The sequence below is a fragment of the Loxodonta africana genome, chromosome X (assembly GCF_030014295.1).
Source record: "Loxodonta africana isolate mLoxAfr1 chromosome X, mLoxAfr1.hap2, whole genome shotgun sequence".
NCBI lineage: Eukaryota > Metazoa > Chordata > Mammalia > Proboscidea > Elephantidae > Loxodonta > Loxodonta africana.
The window spans coordinates 33,842,897-33,857,683 of NC_087369.1; the positions used below are offsets into that span (position 1 = coordinate 33,842,897).

The 14,787-nt window shown below is 45.6% G+C and overlaps 1 protein-coding gene and 1 pseudogene across 1 annotated transcript; both read left to right on the forward strand.

Moving 5' to 3' along the window:
* The first annotated feature begins 543 nt into the window (after nt 1–543).
* LOC100659091 (melanoma-associated antigen B2-like) lies at nt 544–1,551 on the forward strand. The gene has a single exon (XM_010599755.2). It carries the CDS (start codon nt 544–546, stop codon nt 1,549–1,551), a length of 1,008 nt encoding a protein of 335 aa, XP_010598057.2.
* Nucleotides 1,552–9,729: 8,178 nt separating this feature from the next.
* On the forward strand, nt 9,730–10,768 carry LOC100658803 (melanoma-associated antigen B4-like; annotated as a pseudogene).
* Nucleotides 10,769–14,787: the final 4,019 nt, after the last annotated feature.

Consider the following 14,787-nt stretch of genomic DNA (forward strand, 5'->3'; position numbering starts at 1 on the left):
GCCATGGTGAGAACCTGGTGGAGGACTGAGGCCTCCAAGGAGCCACAGACAGAACAGGCCCCAGTGTGCTGTCATCACTGCGACAGCCTGCCAGGAGTGGTGGCTGAGCGCCTCCTTTAGTTCCTGCTTGTGAGTCCCAGAGGGATTTAAGGTGTTAAGTTAGAGTAGCGTAGGGGATGAGCCCTGGCCCTACCAGCAGGTGAAATGATGGCCCTAAGAGTGAACTTAGAAGAACCCCAAATAACCCGATACAGAGTCCTTAGTGCCAGGCCCTGCTGTCACCCCGGTAAGCCCCAAGCATGGCTGGCAATCTACAACCTAATGCTTCCTCTAATTTCCTCTACAGTGTCTTCAGCAGGACAGTAGGAGCCTTGTGATGTCCTAGAGCAGTTCCCTCCAAGAAAGGCAAAGGCAGCGTTTGTTAAAGCCAAGGAGGGAACTCTCTGCTGTAGGGGTGCATAACCTCTCAGCCTTCCTCCTCCAGGGGGCCCACATCACCTGCCCTCCTTACACTCCTGCCTACTGTCCTGGACTAGAGTCGTCATGCCTCGTGGTCACAAGAGTAAGCTCCATGCCCGTGAGAAATGTCGCCAGGCCCAAGGTGACAGCCACAGTGTCAACGGTGCTCAGGCCACTGCAGCAGAGGAAGAAGGGTCCCCGTCCTCTTCCTTTTCTTCCTTTGGGGCGTCTCCCCCGAGCTCCCCTGCTGCTGCCGTTCCCCAGGGGCCTCACAGCATCCCGCCCATCACCTCTGCTGCTGCTGGTGCTTCGAGCACAAGAGCTGCTGGAGGGGCCGAGGGCCAAGATGAGGGAGGTCCAAGTTCCTCTGGGGCCCCAGCCCCCACTGAGAGGTCTCAAAGAGACCCTGTAACCCGGAGGGTGAGCACGTTGTTGCAGTTCCTGCTGTACAAGTATAAAATGAAAGAGCCCATTACGAAGGCAGAAATGTTGAAGATCATCAACAAAAGGTACAAGGAGCACTTCCCTGACATCCTGAGGAGAGCCTCTGTGCACCTGGAGGTGGTCTTTGGGCTTGACCTGAAGGAAGTCGACTCCAAAGGTCAATCCTATGCCCTTGTCAGCAAATTGGAGATCAGCAAGGAAGAGAATTTTATTAGTAGCAGGGGGTTTCCCAAGAATGGGCTGCCGATGCCTCTCCTGGGCATGATCTACAGGAATGGCGACCGGGCCACCGAGGAGGAGATGTGGGCATTCCTGAATGTGCTGGGGATCTACGATGGGAAGTGGCATTTCATGTTTGGGGAGCCCAGGAAGCTCATCACCAAAGATTTGGTACAGGAAAAGTACCTGGAGTACCCGCAGGTGCCCAACAGTGATCCTCCATGCTACGAATTCCTGTGGGGTCCCAGAGCCCACACTGAAGTCAACAAGAAAAAAGTCCTGGAGTTTTTGGCCAAGATCAGTGCTACCGACTCCAGTGCCTTCCAAGCCATGTATGAAGAAATTTGGAGATTGAAGAAGAGAGAGACGCAGGCAGAGAATGGGCCTGGGCCGGTCCTAATGCCAGGGCAAGGGCCCCTTTCAGGGTGAAGTCCAGCAGGTCCTCCCACCCCTAGTGAAGTCTGATGGAGATTCTTCACTTTGTTGTTGAAAATGGCTGATAACCTCTAATTAGTGGAGGCAGGGTGGGGCTGGAGGAAGCACATGTATGTCTTCTTGTGTTCCTGTTAGACTTTAGTGACTTCTACATTTAGCTCGTTTTTTGTATTTTTCAAATGTTGTTCTTCTTAATTGAAGGTTTATTAAGATTCAGAATCTAAATTCATCCTCATGCATTTATTGCTGTTTTATTGCTTGGTTTAGGAGTAAGAGTTTTGTATTGTGTAAAACAAATTGAAAATCCTTGAATCATTTTCATGATCTAGAGCCAGTTAACATGGCATTAGAATAGGGATATCCTTGGAAATGTTAAAGAGTCTGCAAAGAGCAGTTGGGATCACAAAGTAGAGGTGGAAATATATAAAAGTTGGTCAACACCTGGTTTCCCTTATTCCTTCTGGTAAAAGTAAAATATACATGCGCCTGGATTCTTTTAGCTTATTCGAAGATACGAGAGAAAATAAATCCTGATGATTTCCACCTCTTGTTCACTGGTTCTTATTTTCCCCAAAGACTAATTGAGCGTCTGCTCTTCGGAAGGCTTCACGCTAGTACTGGGGACCTTTAGGCAAAGACATCGCAGCCCCTGTGCATAGATTTTAAAGTCTAAGAGCAGCTATGAAATAAGGAGGTTAAGATACTCTCCAAGACCTAAGGACTAGTACAAAAGGAATGTGCACTTCAGGGATCCTTCTGGTATAAATGCCCTGAGGGAGGTCAGTTTTGGGCCTTGGGACACTTTGATCTTTCATGGTGGGGGTGGGAGATAGTGCTGGGGAGTGGATTTTCACCTTAGGCTGCATGGGGTGGACAAGGGTAGGGGGTGGATAAAGTGGGTGGGGTGTGGTGGGGGGAGTCCAGATGAGGGTGTGGTGGAGGGTGAGCAGGGCCAGACACTCCCATGATGTGTATCAGCCTGGAGAGGCTGAGCCTGGAATGGAAACCAGCTCTTCCCAGTTACTCTCGGTTTGTGGACAAACCAGAGAGGAATTCCCTCCTGGGTCAGGGCTGGAAGATGCCCTGTGTTCTTGTCCCCGTGCACTTGAACACAGGCAGTGACCGTGTGTGGATTGCACAGTGTGTCCACGGAGTTCCTGAGAAATAGGGAGCTACTCCTTCGGGTCAGGAAGCCACTGTTGGAAGCCTTTTGTGCTGAGCTGGGGGAGCCAGAGCCCATGCCATTGAAAGCACTTTAGAATTAGGTTACCTTGAGTGTCATTTGGCAAACCCCAGGTGAAGACTAGACTCTTGGCAGTGCTGATGTGAATAAAAATTGGGGTGACTTAGCTGGAAGTGCAGCTGGAAGGGTGAGTTGGTCCTTAACAATAATTCTAGGAGTTTTGTGTTGCATTAAACTGAGGCAGCCTGCTCCACACGCACATTAAATATCATACTGCCTAATATGGACTGAATTCCCCCCTCCCCAAATAGTTGTTGTAATTCCTAACCCTATTCCTGTGGATATAATCCCATCTGGGCATAGGATTTCTTTGTTACGTTAATGTTACAGTGTTAGTATAGGGCCTGTCTTAAGTCAACCCACCAGTGGCTCCACTGCAAAGAGGTGTGGCCCTCTTCCTCCATAGAGATTACAGCCTGGGAAATCCTATGGGGCATTTCTGCTTCGTCCTATAGGGAGGGAATCAAATCCATGGCAGTGGGGTTAGTGTTTTTGCGAGGCTTTTATTTTATTTTTTGGCGGGGTTGTATTAACTCACTCTGTATGAAGATATAAAACAGCAGATTGAGCAAGCAGCAAACCAAGGAACACAGATAGGGGAGATTGGTACCACACCACCTGAGATCCCCAAGGAACCAAGAAACAGAAGCTGGACAAAGACAAGAACCTGGCCCCAGAGCCAACAGAGAGAGCAAGCCTTCCCCTAGAGCAGGTGCCCTGGAATCAGACTTGTAGCCTCCTAAACTGTGAGAAAATAAATTTGTGTGTTGAAGCCATCCACTAGTGCCATTTCTCTTAGAGCAGCACTAGATAAGTTAGACACTGCCTAATGGGTGACAAAAAGTTTTGCCCTTGATTACTAACCTGAAAGTATGAAGTGCGAACCCACCCAGCGGCACCTCAGAAGAAAGGCCAGGCAATATGTCTCTGTAAAGACTCCCACCAAGAGAACCCTATGGGTACAGTTCTACTCTCTAACACATGGAGTCGCACTGAGCCAAAATCAACTCAACAGCAAGAACTTAAAATATAATTTAGTTTTTCTTTCTAAGCAATTATTTTTTCTGATTTCTATTTTTTTTTTTTCTAGAACACTGTATATTCTCTGACTTCTTCTGGAGAAATCAAAACAAAACATTCTCAGAGAGGAGGGTGGTACTGTGTGGTGTCAGAATAAAGTGATAGCTGATATTATTTAAAGACCCAGTATTTGCCAGGGACTTTGCCAGGTGCTTTACATGCATTTCACGGAATGCACCGGCCCTAGGAGACAGGGCTTATCAAACCCACTTCACAGATGAGGAACCTGGGGCCCTGAGAGTTTGGTAACGTGGGCAAGTCCACACCTCTAGTACACGACCAGGCTGGACTAGACCGCTGGGTTGGATTTTTCTGGAGCCCACACTGTTCCACTCATCCAAGACAAAGACTGACTTGGTGTCTCTAAGTTCACTTTTCTTCTCACTACTCCAAAATGTATCTCAGGCAAGAAAGACAATAACTTTGTGCCCAAAGCATTCGGCTGGACTACACAGCCGGAGTTGTAAGAGTAATGAGAGGTAACGATAAGGAGAAAGCCCCGGTGGAGCAGTGGTTAAGCACTCAGCCGCTAACCAAAAGGCTGGCAGTTCAAACCCATCCAGCGGCTCCACAGGACAAGGACCTGGTGATCTGCCCTCATACAGGTTACAGCCCGTGGGGCAGTTCTGCTCTGTCACAGGGGTCACTGTGAGTAGAAACCGACTGGACAGCACCTAACAGAACAACAGTAAAAAGGAAAAGAAAGGTAATATCTGGCGACATCTATACATGCAATGCCAGATGACCTGAGAAGATGAGGGGCTCACAAAATCATCCTGGGGAGCCCCTGCCTGGAGAAAATACACCTATTAGAACACAAATCACATGAGACTCTATGTGTGGCTGATGAAAAGAAGGGATAGCTGAGATTTATTTTCTCTGACAGCATAGATCACCTGTCCTGGGCCTCCTGCCTTGTGCGGCAGCTTCCTCATCTCATATCACTCCTGGGACAGGCACCCATTCTTTGATTAAAAACTGCTCAACTTTTTAATCAAAGATTGTATAGAGACCCCCATGTAGGCAGACTGGGGAATCCAACGCACTAGACTTCAGGAGTCACCCAGAGACTGACTGACACCTGCTCTAACTTAGTCACCTAGTGTTGCTGTAACAGAAATATCACAAGTGGATGGCTTCAACAAAGAGATTTATTTCTTCACAGTAAAGCAGGCTAAAAGTCCAAATTCAGGGTGTCAGCTCCAGGAGAAGGCTTTCCTCCTCTGTCAGCCTTCTCATCAATCTTCCCCAGCACTAGGAGCTTCTCCGTGCAGGGACCCCAGGTCCAAAGGACACACTCTGCTCCCAGCACTGCTTTCTTGGTGCTATGAGTTCTCCCCTCTCTGTTTGCTTCCCCTTCCATTTTATCTCTTGAGAGATAAAAGGTGGTGCAGGCCACAACCCAGGGAAACTCCCCCTACATTGGATCAGGGCTGTGACTTGGGTAAGGGTGTTACAATCCCACCCAAATCCTCCTTAAAATTACAAGCACAAAATGGAGGGCAACCACACAATACTGGGAATCATGGCCCAGCCAAATTGATACACAGAATTTGGGAAGGACATAATTCAATTCATACCATGCGCTCTGACCTAGAAAGCCCCAGGCCAGACTGTCAGGCTGAGCATCCCATCACTTATCTTTGAGAGTTTTCAGGGCCTTGAAAGCCTTGGCCTAAGAAGGGCACCTCAAGTCAGTAGATGCAGGAGTCTCAGCCTCTGATAGACATCAAGGTGATGGTCCTGACTGAGGATGATGGAAGGACCCAGCCAGAACAGTGGGGTCCCATAGAGTTCCACCCTGGCTATCAATCCTTGCAGCTCCAGAACAGCCCCATCTGGATGTAGCTCAGGGGACCCAAGTCAGCGGGGAACTGATCTGAGGGGAGCAGCCACAGGTCAATAGAGCACGGAGTCCCATGACAAGTCAAGTGTCAAGGTGAGGACCCTGAATAAGGAATGAGGGAACACTTTACATTGGGCTGCTAATCCAAAGGGTGGACGTTCCCATCTAACAAGAGGCACCTCAGAAGAAACGCCTGGCAATGCAGTTCTGAAAAATCACTCATTGGAAAGCCCATGGAGCACAGTTGTTCTTGGCATACATGTTGCCATGAGTTGGAATCAATGCAACAATAACTGGTGAGGTTGTGAACTGCCTTAGTTTCTGTTAAGGGCCACATCCCCCTCTTATACCCTTCACTTCATCTGGCCTTTGAGTTTCAGAGGAAGAGACGTCCAGGAACCCTTCTGGCTCTTGAAAATTCTTGGTCCTTTGAACTCATCTTTCCTTTCAGAAGTTTATCTTGCTTTGTTCATCAGCAACTTTCCCTTTGCAGTGAATATGTTAAAATATCATGAGAGCTATAAGCAGTAATAGACATGGGGGAACTATCCTTATAGAACAAAGAAAATAATGATAGCTAAAATTTATCGGGTGTTTTCTAGATACCATCTACCATGTTAATCTTTTAGCATACATTAGTTCATATGCCAACCCTATTATTGACCCCATTTTACAGATGGAGAACTGGAGGTTGAGAGAACGTTATTTGCTTTAAGTCACAGTAAGTGATGGAATTCAGATCTTTCTTCAGCGCTTGTGCTCTGAACCATTATACAGAAAAACAGATATAAAGAAACCTAGGAATTTATTCTTATCTCTGAAGGTAACTTCTGCGTCAATGAGGAGAATGCAAGTCTCCTTTCTTTATCTTTAAGGGCCTGTCTAGCTACCTTTGACTATGATCGAAAATCAGAAGTCTTTAACCTGAGTCCAGTTCCTTGGCACTTACACGTTTCTTCATATCTTGTCCATTATTATCTGTCCTCCTCTAGCAGGAAACTAAATTTTTATTATTTCATTTTTTTATTGTACATTAGATGAAGTTTTACAGAGCATACTACCTTCTTATTAAAAAATTAGTACACATATTATTCTGTGACATTGGTTGCCAACAGACTGTCCTTCTTGACCTTGGGTTCCTTGTTACCAGCTTTCCTGTCCTCTCCTGCCTTCTCATCCTCACCCCTGGGCTGGTGTGCCCATTTAGACTCATTTTGTTTTATGGGCCTGCCTAATCTTTGCCCGAAGGGTCAACCTTAGGAGGACATCAGTACTGAGGTATAATGGTGTGCGGAAACAGTCTCTCATGATTTTCCACTCTTTTATCAGACAGTAAGTCTGGTCTTCTTTTTTTGTTCTTATGAGCTAGAATGTTGTTCTACATCTTTGTCCATCTGTGTCCATGATCCTCTATTGTGATTCCTGTCAGAGCAGTCAGGGGTGGTAGCCGGGCTCCATCCACTTGTACTGGACTCAGTCTGGTGGAGGCTGTCGTAGTTGTGGTCCATTAGTTCTTTGGACTAATCTTTCCCTTGTGTCTTTGGTTTCCTTCATTCTCCTTTGCTCTTGATGGGGTGGGATCAGTGGAGTATCTTAGATGGTTGCTCACAGGCATTTAAGACCCAAGATGCTATTTACGGAAGTAAATATAGAACATTTCCTTATAAACTATTTCATGCCAATTGAGCTAGAGGCTCCCTGAGACCATGATCCCCACAGCCCTCAGCCCAGTAATCTAGTCCCTCAGGGAGTTTAGATGTGTTTATGAAGCTTCCATGACGTTTCCCTGAGTAAGTTGTGCTGGCTTCCCCAGCACTGTCTACTGTCTTACCCTTCACCAAAGTTACCACTAGGATACCAAAACTCCTAACAGTACTTGTTGTTGGGGAAGAGGACATTCTCTCCGTTGAAATAGTTTTTTTACTATTTGAATTTTTGTACAATGTACATGTATTACATTTTCAACGAAATTTTTAAACTAACTTGAACGTAATATCTTTTGAAATTCAACACAATTCTAAAAGATAATACTAAAATAATGATGTTTTTAGAATAATTATCCTTTTAAAAATGAACACTGGGAAAAGGTAATTGGATCTAAGGCTATCTCTACGTGATGTCAACCCAACGAACGAGCGGTTTATTCATTGGGTGAAGAATTTGGTGGTTCGAGTCAATGCAGAGGTGCCTCAGAAGAAAGGCCTGGTGATCCATTTCCAGAAAATTCGGTCACTGAAAAGCCTCTGGAGCCTAGTTCTCCCCTGACACACATGGGGCTGCCGTGAGTTGTAATCAACTTGACAGAAAGAGGTTTGGTCTGGTTTGGGATAGACCTCAGGGTCACACTGAGATGATCTAGAATTTGTGGAGATTCAGCAAGGTGGCTTACTCATAAAGTACCTCCTCTAGTGCCTGATATGTTTAATGTATTTTAAAATGCTTTCCGGCTTGGAGTCTTCTAAAATAATGCAAACTTGAAGGAGGTGTTTGCATCTCTGGTGGAATGTGGCCTAGGATAGATGTGTTAGGGAGCACCCAAAAGAATAGAAGCCTGTGGCCCTAGGATTCCCAAAACAGCCTGCAAAGGATATGGCTCAGTCTGCCTTTCAGCTCTGAGGTCTCAGGAAGGTGTGGTTTTTGGTCTGAGAGGTGTGGCCTCGTGACAGCAGAGGGTGGGGTGCCAGAAATGGTGCAGAGTGAAGGGAAGACATGATTGAGGTACTGGGACCACTAAACCCAAAGTGGAGAGGACTGCAGTGGGCTCTGCTAATGCCATTAGCCCTGGAAGCCATATCTGGCAAGTTCAGGGGACTCTGGACTTCTGCCTGGAGTGTCTGAGGGAGATGAGTGCCTTTGTTTAAGCCCCAGTTCAGGAGATAGAGGGATCCCATGAACTGGTGAGTGTCAAGGTTAACCCCTCTTCTACCCTCCCCCAAGAAGAGAGGAGGATTTAGCAAAGCCTCCCCCTGCTGTTGGCCCAGGGGAGCCACGGTCAGAGGTGTCAGGCTGAGGTGCCCCTTGCTTTGTTCCTAGGGACAGATAGTCTCAGGGACATGAAGTCCTTGGACTAACGGAGAGCCTTATTCAGAAGAGAAAACCCTGGTGGCATAATGGTTAAGCACTATGTCTGCTAACCAAAAGGTGGGCAGTTCAAGTCCACCAGCGCTTCTTAGAAAGTCCATGGGGCAGTTCTACTCTGTCCTATAGGGTCACTATGAGTGGGAATCGACTCGATGGTCACGGGTACCAACAGGGTATTCGGCAGAGGCAGGAGACATGGTCTCTAAGAGGAGTCAAGGTGAGGACACTGAGTTCTGATGAGGTGATTCCTGCCAGGAGAAAGGGGGAAACATTGAGCCCCAACACTGCATTCGGACCTGGAGGACCTAGGTATGATTATTTATTGAGCTGCACTCAATAACTCCAAGGGCATTTCGGGGAGGTGAGGGACCTGGTAAAAGGGGGCAGCCATGGTGAAGACCCTGGTGGAGGACTGAGGCCTCCAGGGAACCCCAGACAGAATGGACCCCGGTGTGCTGTCATCATTGAGACACCCTACCAGGAGTGGTAACTGAGCTGCTCCTTCAGTTTCTGCTTGTGGGTCCCAGAGGGAGTTGAGGTTTCAGGGTCAGAGTAGTAGAGGCAAGGTGCCCTGGCCCTGCCGGCAGTTGATATGATGGCCCTAGGAGTGAAATTAGAAGAATCCCCAATATCCCAGCACAGAGAGTCCCTAAAGTCAGCCCCTGCTGTCACCCCAGTAAGCCCCAAGCAGAGCTGGCAATCTAAAACGTATTCCTGCCTCTAATTTCCTCTACAGGGTCCAGACCGGGACAATAGGAGGTTTGTAATGTCCTAGAGCAGTGTACTCTAGAATACTGCAGAGGTGTCAGCTGTGAAAGCCAAGGAGGCATCTCTTTGCTACAGGGCACACACCCTCTCAGCCTCCCTCCTCCAGTGTACCCTCCTTCCACTCTCCTGCCTGCTATCATTGAAGAGAGTCATCATGCCTCGTGGTCATAAGAGTAAGCTCTGCGCCCGTGAGAAACATCGGCAGGCCCAAGGTGACAGCCATCGTGTCCAGGGTGCTCAGGCCACTGCAGCAGAGGAGGAAGGGTCCCTGTCCTCTTCCTCTCCTTTTGGGGGCCTCCCCAGTGCTCCCCTGCTGCTCGCACTCCCCACGGGTCGCAGAGAGCCCCATCCACCACCACTCCTGCTGCAGGTGCTTCGGGCAGAAGAAGTCCTAGAGGGGCCGAGGGCCAAGATGAGGGAGGTCCAAGTTCCTCTACTGCACAAGCACCCAATGAGAGGTCACATAGAGACCCTCTAACCAGGAGGGTGACCATGTTGTCACAGTTCCTGCTGTCCAAGTATGAAATGCAAGAGCACATTACGAAGGGAAAAATGATGAAGATCATCAACAAAAGGTACAAGGAGCACTTCCCTGAGATCCTGAGGAGAGCCTCTGAGTACATAGAGCTGGTCTTTGGCCTTGACGTGAAGGAAGTCGATTCCAAAGGTCAGTCGTATACCGTTGTCAGCAAACTGGAGATCACTGAGGAAGAGAATCTGAGTGGTGGCAGGGGGTTTCCCAAGACCGGGCTTCTGATGCCTCTCCTGGCCATGATCTACAGGAATGGCAACCGGCCACCGAGGAGGAGATGTGGGAATTCCTGAATGTGTTTGGGATGTACAATGGGAAGATGCACTTCATCTTTCCGGAGCCCCGGAAGCTCATCACCAAAGATTTGGTGCAGGCAAAGTACCTGGAGTACTGGCACATGCCCAACAGTGATCCTCCATGTTACAAATTCCTGTGGGGTCCCAGAGCCCAAGCTGAAGCCAGCAAGAGAAAAGTCCTGGAGTTTTCGGCCAAGGTCAACGATACCAACTCCGGTGCTATCCACGTTCTGTATAAAGAAGTTTGGGGAGATGAGGAAGAGATAGCCACGGGCAGAGACTGGGCTGGGGCTTATCCTCATGCCAGGGCCGGGTCTAGTGACAGGGAGAGTCCAGCCAGTCCTCTCCTCTCTAGTGAATTCTGATGCAGATTCTTCAACTTTTTTTGTTGAAAATGGATGGTTAACCTTCTAAGTAGTGGAGGCAACATGGGGCTGGAGGGAACACATGTACATCTTCTTGTATTCCTGTTATAGTTGAGTAACTTGTGGATTTAGCTCGTTTTTTGTATTTTTCAAAAGTTCCTTTTAATTGAAGGTTTATTAAGATTCAGAATCAAAATTCAACTCATGCATTTATTGTTGTCTTTCAGATTTAGGAGGAAGAGTTTTGTATTGTGTAGAACCAATTGAAAATCTTTGAATCTTTTCTTATGAATCTAGAACTAGTTAACGTGGTATCGGAATAGGGATGTTCTTGGAAATATTAAAGATATCCACAAGAGTTAGTTGGGAGGCAGAGCCAAGATGGTGGAATAGACAGACGCTTCCGTCAAGCCTTCTTTACAACAAAGACTCAAAAAAACCAAGTGAAACGAGTATATTTGTGACAATCTGGGATCCCTGAGCATCAAAGGCAAGCTTAGACAATGAACTGAGGGGCAGAGGGAGGAAGAGACTGTCCAGAAGTGCAAAGGAATTACCGGACCTGAATCACGGGGAGCCATCAAGCACCATTCCCGGAGTGCGGCTGCAGCGGAGCGGGCTGCTACTAGTGATATGCCGCAGTTTCCTTAGGGAGAAGCAGCCAGCCACGCAGCCTTCTCACACCTCCAGAACCTGAGAACTGTGCTCTCGGCAAAAGCTAGGTACTTGCATATGTTTTACTGCACTCTTCCCACCCCCAAGATGACTTCAGCAGCTGAATCCCTGAGACTGAGATAGACCCTGGTGAGCACCTAGAGCCATCCTCCCGGCCTCGGGGAAGGAAAAAATTTGCAGTTGGGGGAAAAGATAATTTGCTAGCTCCATTAACCAAGGGGGCTCAGGACTGAAGCGGCTCCAGTCCAGGCATAAACTGTCTGTGGACCTTGAGCACCTTTCCCTTCTATGTGGGCCTATTTTGGAAGAATAAGCCTATGCTGGCAAACTCCAACCATTTCAGCTGTGCGGTGACATTGCTTTGCCTATTACCCACATCAGGGACCTAACGACTGGTAGCTCCACTCAAGTCACCCAACCACCCGTGACAGGGGTCCAAAGATAACTGGTACCTCCCAGTCCTTACAACCAAAAACTTTGGGTGCCCGTGGTCCCTCTGCAGAGCCCACCCACCAGCAAGCTCCAGGGAACAGAGATGCATTTTCCTCAGAGACACTTGCAGGTTGGTTCTCAGCCCCCTGCCTTGTTCAGAGCATGACCCCTGTTGCAATCAGATACCAGTATATATGCCAATCACGCCTGCCCCTCTAAGACTGTAGGACAGAGCCTGTACCATACATTTGATCATCAGCTACCTGGAAACCTGAGCTGAATTCATACAAGAAAACTGAACGGATTCCTAGACTAATATACCTGATAACAGCTCTAGCCAGCTGAGCACAGGACATCAGAGCTCCAAAGCTGAAAGTAATCAAGCTAGCTCACTCAAGCCACCCATAGAGGTATACCAAAACAAAACAAAGCAAGCAGCTACGACACAGTAAGCAAGCAAAAACTAATACAATAACTTATAGATGGCTCAGAGACAACAGTCAATATCAACTCACATAAAGAAATAGACCATGATCACCTCAACAGGCTCTCAAAACAAAGAATCCAGTGATCTTCTAGATGAAAGTGCATTCCTGGAATTACCAGATGCAGAATACCAAAGTTTAATATACAGAACCCTTCAACACATCAGGAAGAAAATGAGGCAATACGCAGATCAAGCTAAGGAACACACAGATAAAGCAACTAAAGAAATTAGAAAGATTATTCAGGAACATAATGAAAAGTTTAATAAACTGGAAAAACCCATAGACAGACACCAATCAGAAATTCAGAAGATTAAAAATGAAATTATAGAATTAAACAACTCAATAGTCAGAGGAGCAGAATTGAGCAAGTAGAAGACAGAAATTCAGAAATTGAAGATAAACAATTGGCACTAATATATTTGAAGAAAAATCCGATAAAAGAATTAAAAAAAAAGAAGAAACCTTGAGAATCATGTGGGACTCTATCAACAGAAATAACCTATGAGTGATTGAAGTCCCAGAACAGGGAGGGATAACAGAAAATACAGAGAAAATTGTTGAAGATTTGTTGGCAGAAAACCTTCCTGATATTGTGAAAGACGAGAAGATATCTATCTATGCAAGATGCTCATCGAATTCCACATAAGATAGATGTTAAAAGAAAGTCACCAAGACATATTATAATCAAACTTGCCAAAACCAAAGATAAAGAGAGAATTATAAGAGCAGTGAGGTATAAACAAAAAGTCACCTACAAAGGAGAGCCAATAAGAATAAGCTCGGACTACTTGGCAGAAACCATGCAGGCAACAAGGCAATGGAATGACATATTTAAAAAATTGAAGGAAAAAAACTGCCTGCCAAGAAGCTCATATCCAGCAAAACTGTGTCTTAAATATGAAGGTGAAATTAAGACATTTCCAGGGAAACACAAGTTGAGGGAATTTGTAAAAACCAAAACAAAACTACAAGAAATACTAAAGGGAGTTCTTCGGTTAGAAAATCAATAGTACCAGGTATCGACCCAAGACTAGAACACTGGGCAGAGCAACCAGAAGTCAACCCAGACAGGGAAATCTAAAAAAAACAAAACAAGATTATTAAAAAAAAAAAAAAAACACCAAAACAGGGTCACAGTGATGTTATTATATAAAAGAAGACAACATTAAAATAATAAAGAGAGACTAAGAAATGCAATCATACACCTTCCATATGGAGAGGAAGATATGGTGATAGAAAGAAAGAAAAGTTAGTTTTAAATTTAGAAAAATAGGGCTAAATAATAAGGTAACCACAAAGGAGACAAACTATCCTACTCATCAAAATAAAATACAAGGGAAAAATACAGACTCAGCAGAAACAAAATCAACAACAAATATGAGGAAAGGACAATATATAAAGAAAATCTATTCAGCACATAAAAACAAGTGGGAAAAAGAAACTGTCAACAACACACAAAAAAAAAAACACATCAAAATGGTAGCACTAAATTCCTAAAAAAAAAAAAATTTTTTTAATTCCTACTTATCCTTAATTACCCTGAAAGTAAATGGACGAAATGCACCAATAAAGAGACAGTGAGTGGCAGCATGGATTAAAAAACAAGATCCATCTATATGCTGCCTACAAGAGACACCCCTTAGACTTAGAGACACAAACAAACTAAAACGCAAAGGATGGAAAAAATATATCAAGCAAACAACAATCAAAAAAGAGCAGGAGTGGCAATATTCATTTCTGACAAAATAGATGTTAAAGTTTAATCCATCAGAAAGGATAAGGAAAGACACTATATAATGATTAAAGTGACAATACACCAAGAAGATATAACCAGATTAAATATTTATGCACCCAATGACAGGGCTGCAAGATACATAAAACAAAATCTATCAGCATTGAAAAGTGAGATGGACAGCTCCACAATAATAGTAGGAGACTTCAACACACCACTTTTGGTGAAGGTCACGGCATCCAGAAAAAAGCTCAATAAAGACACGTAAGATCTAAATGCCACAATCAACCAACTTGACCTCGTAAACATATACAGAATACTCCACCCAACAGCAACCAACTATACTTTCTTTTCTAGTGCACGTGGAACATTCTCTAGAATAGACCACATATTAGGTCATAAAGCAAGCCTTAGCAGAATCCAAAACACTGAAATATTACCCAGCATCTTCTCTGACCATAAGGCCAAAAAAATGGAAATCAATAACAGGAAAAACCAGGGAAAAGAAATCAAACACTTGGAAACTGAACAATACCCTGCTCAAAAAAGACTGGATTATAGAAGACATTAAGGATGGAATAAAGAAATTCAGAGAATCCAATGAGAACGAAAACACTTCGTATCAGAACCTTTGGGAAACAGCAAAAGCGGTGCTCAGAGGCCAATTTATATCAATAAATGCACACATCCAA

What these genes read in the sequence shown, in the direction of transcription:
- LOC100659091 (XM_010599755.2), top strand. Translation starts at nt 544, where the DNA reads ATGCCTCGTGGTCACAAGAGTAAGCTCCATGCCCGTGAGAAATGTCGC.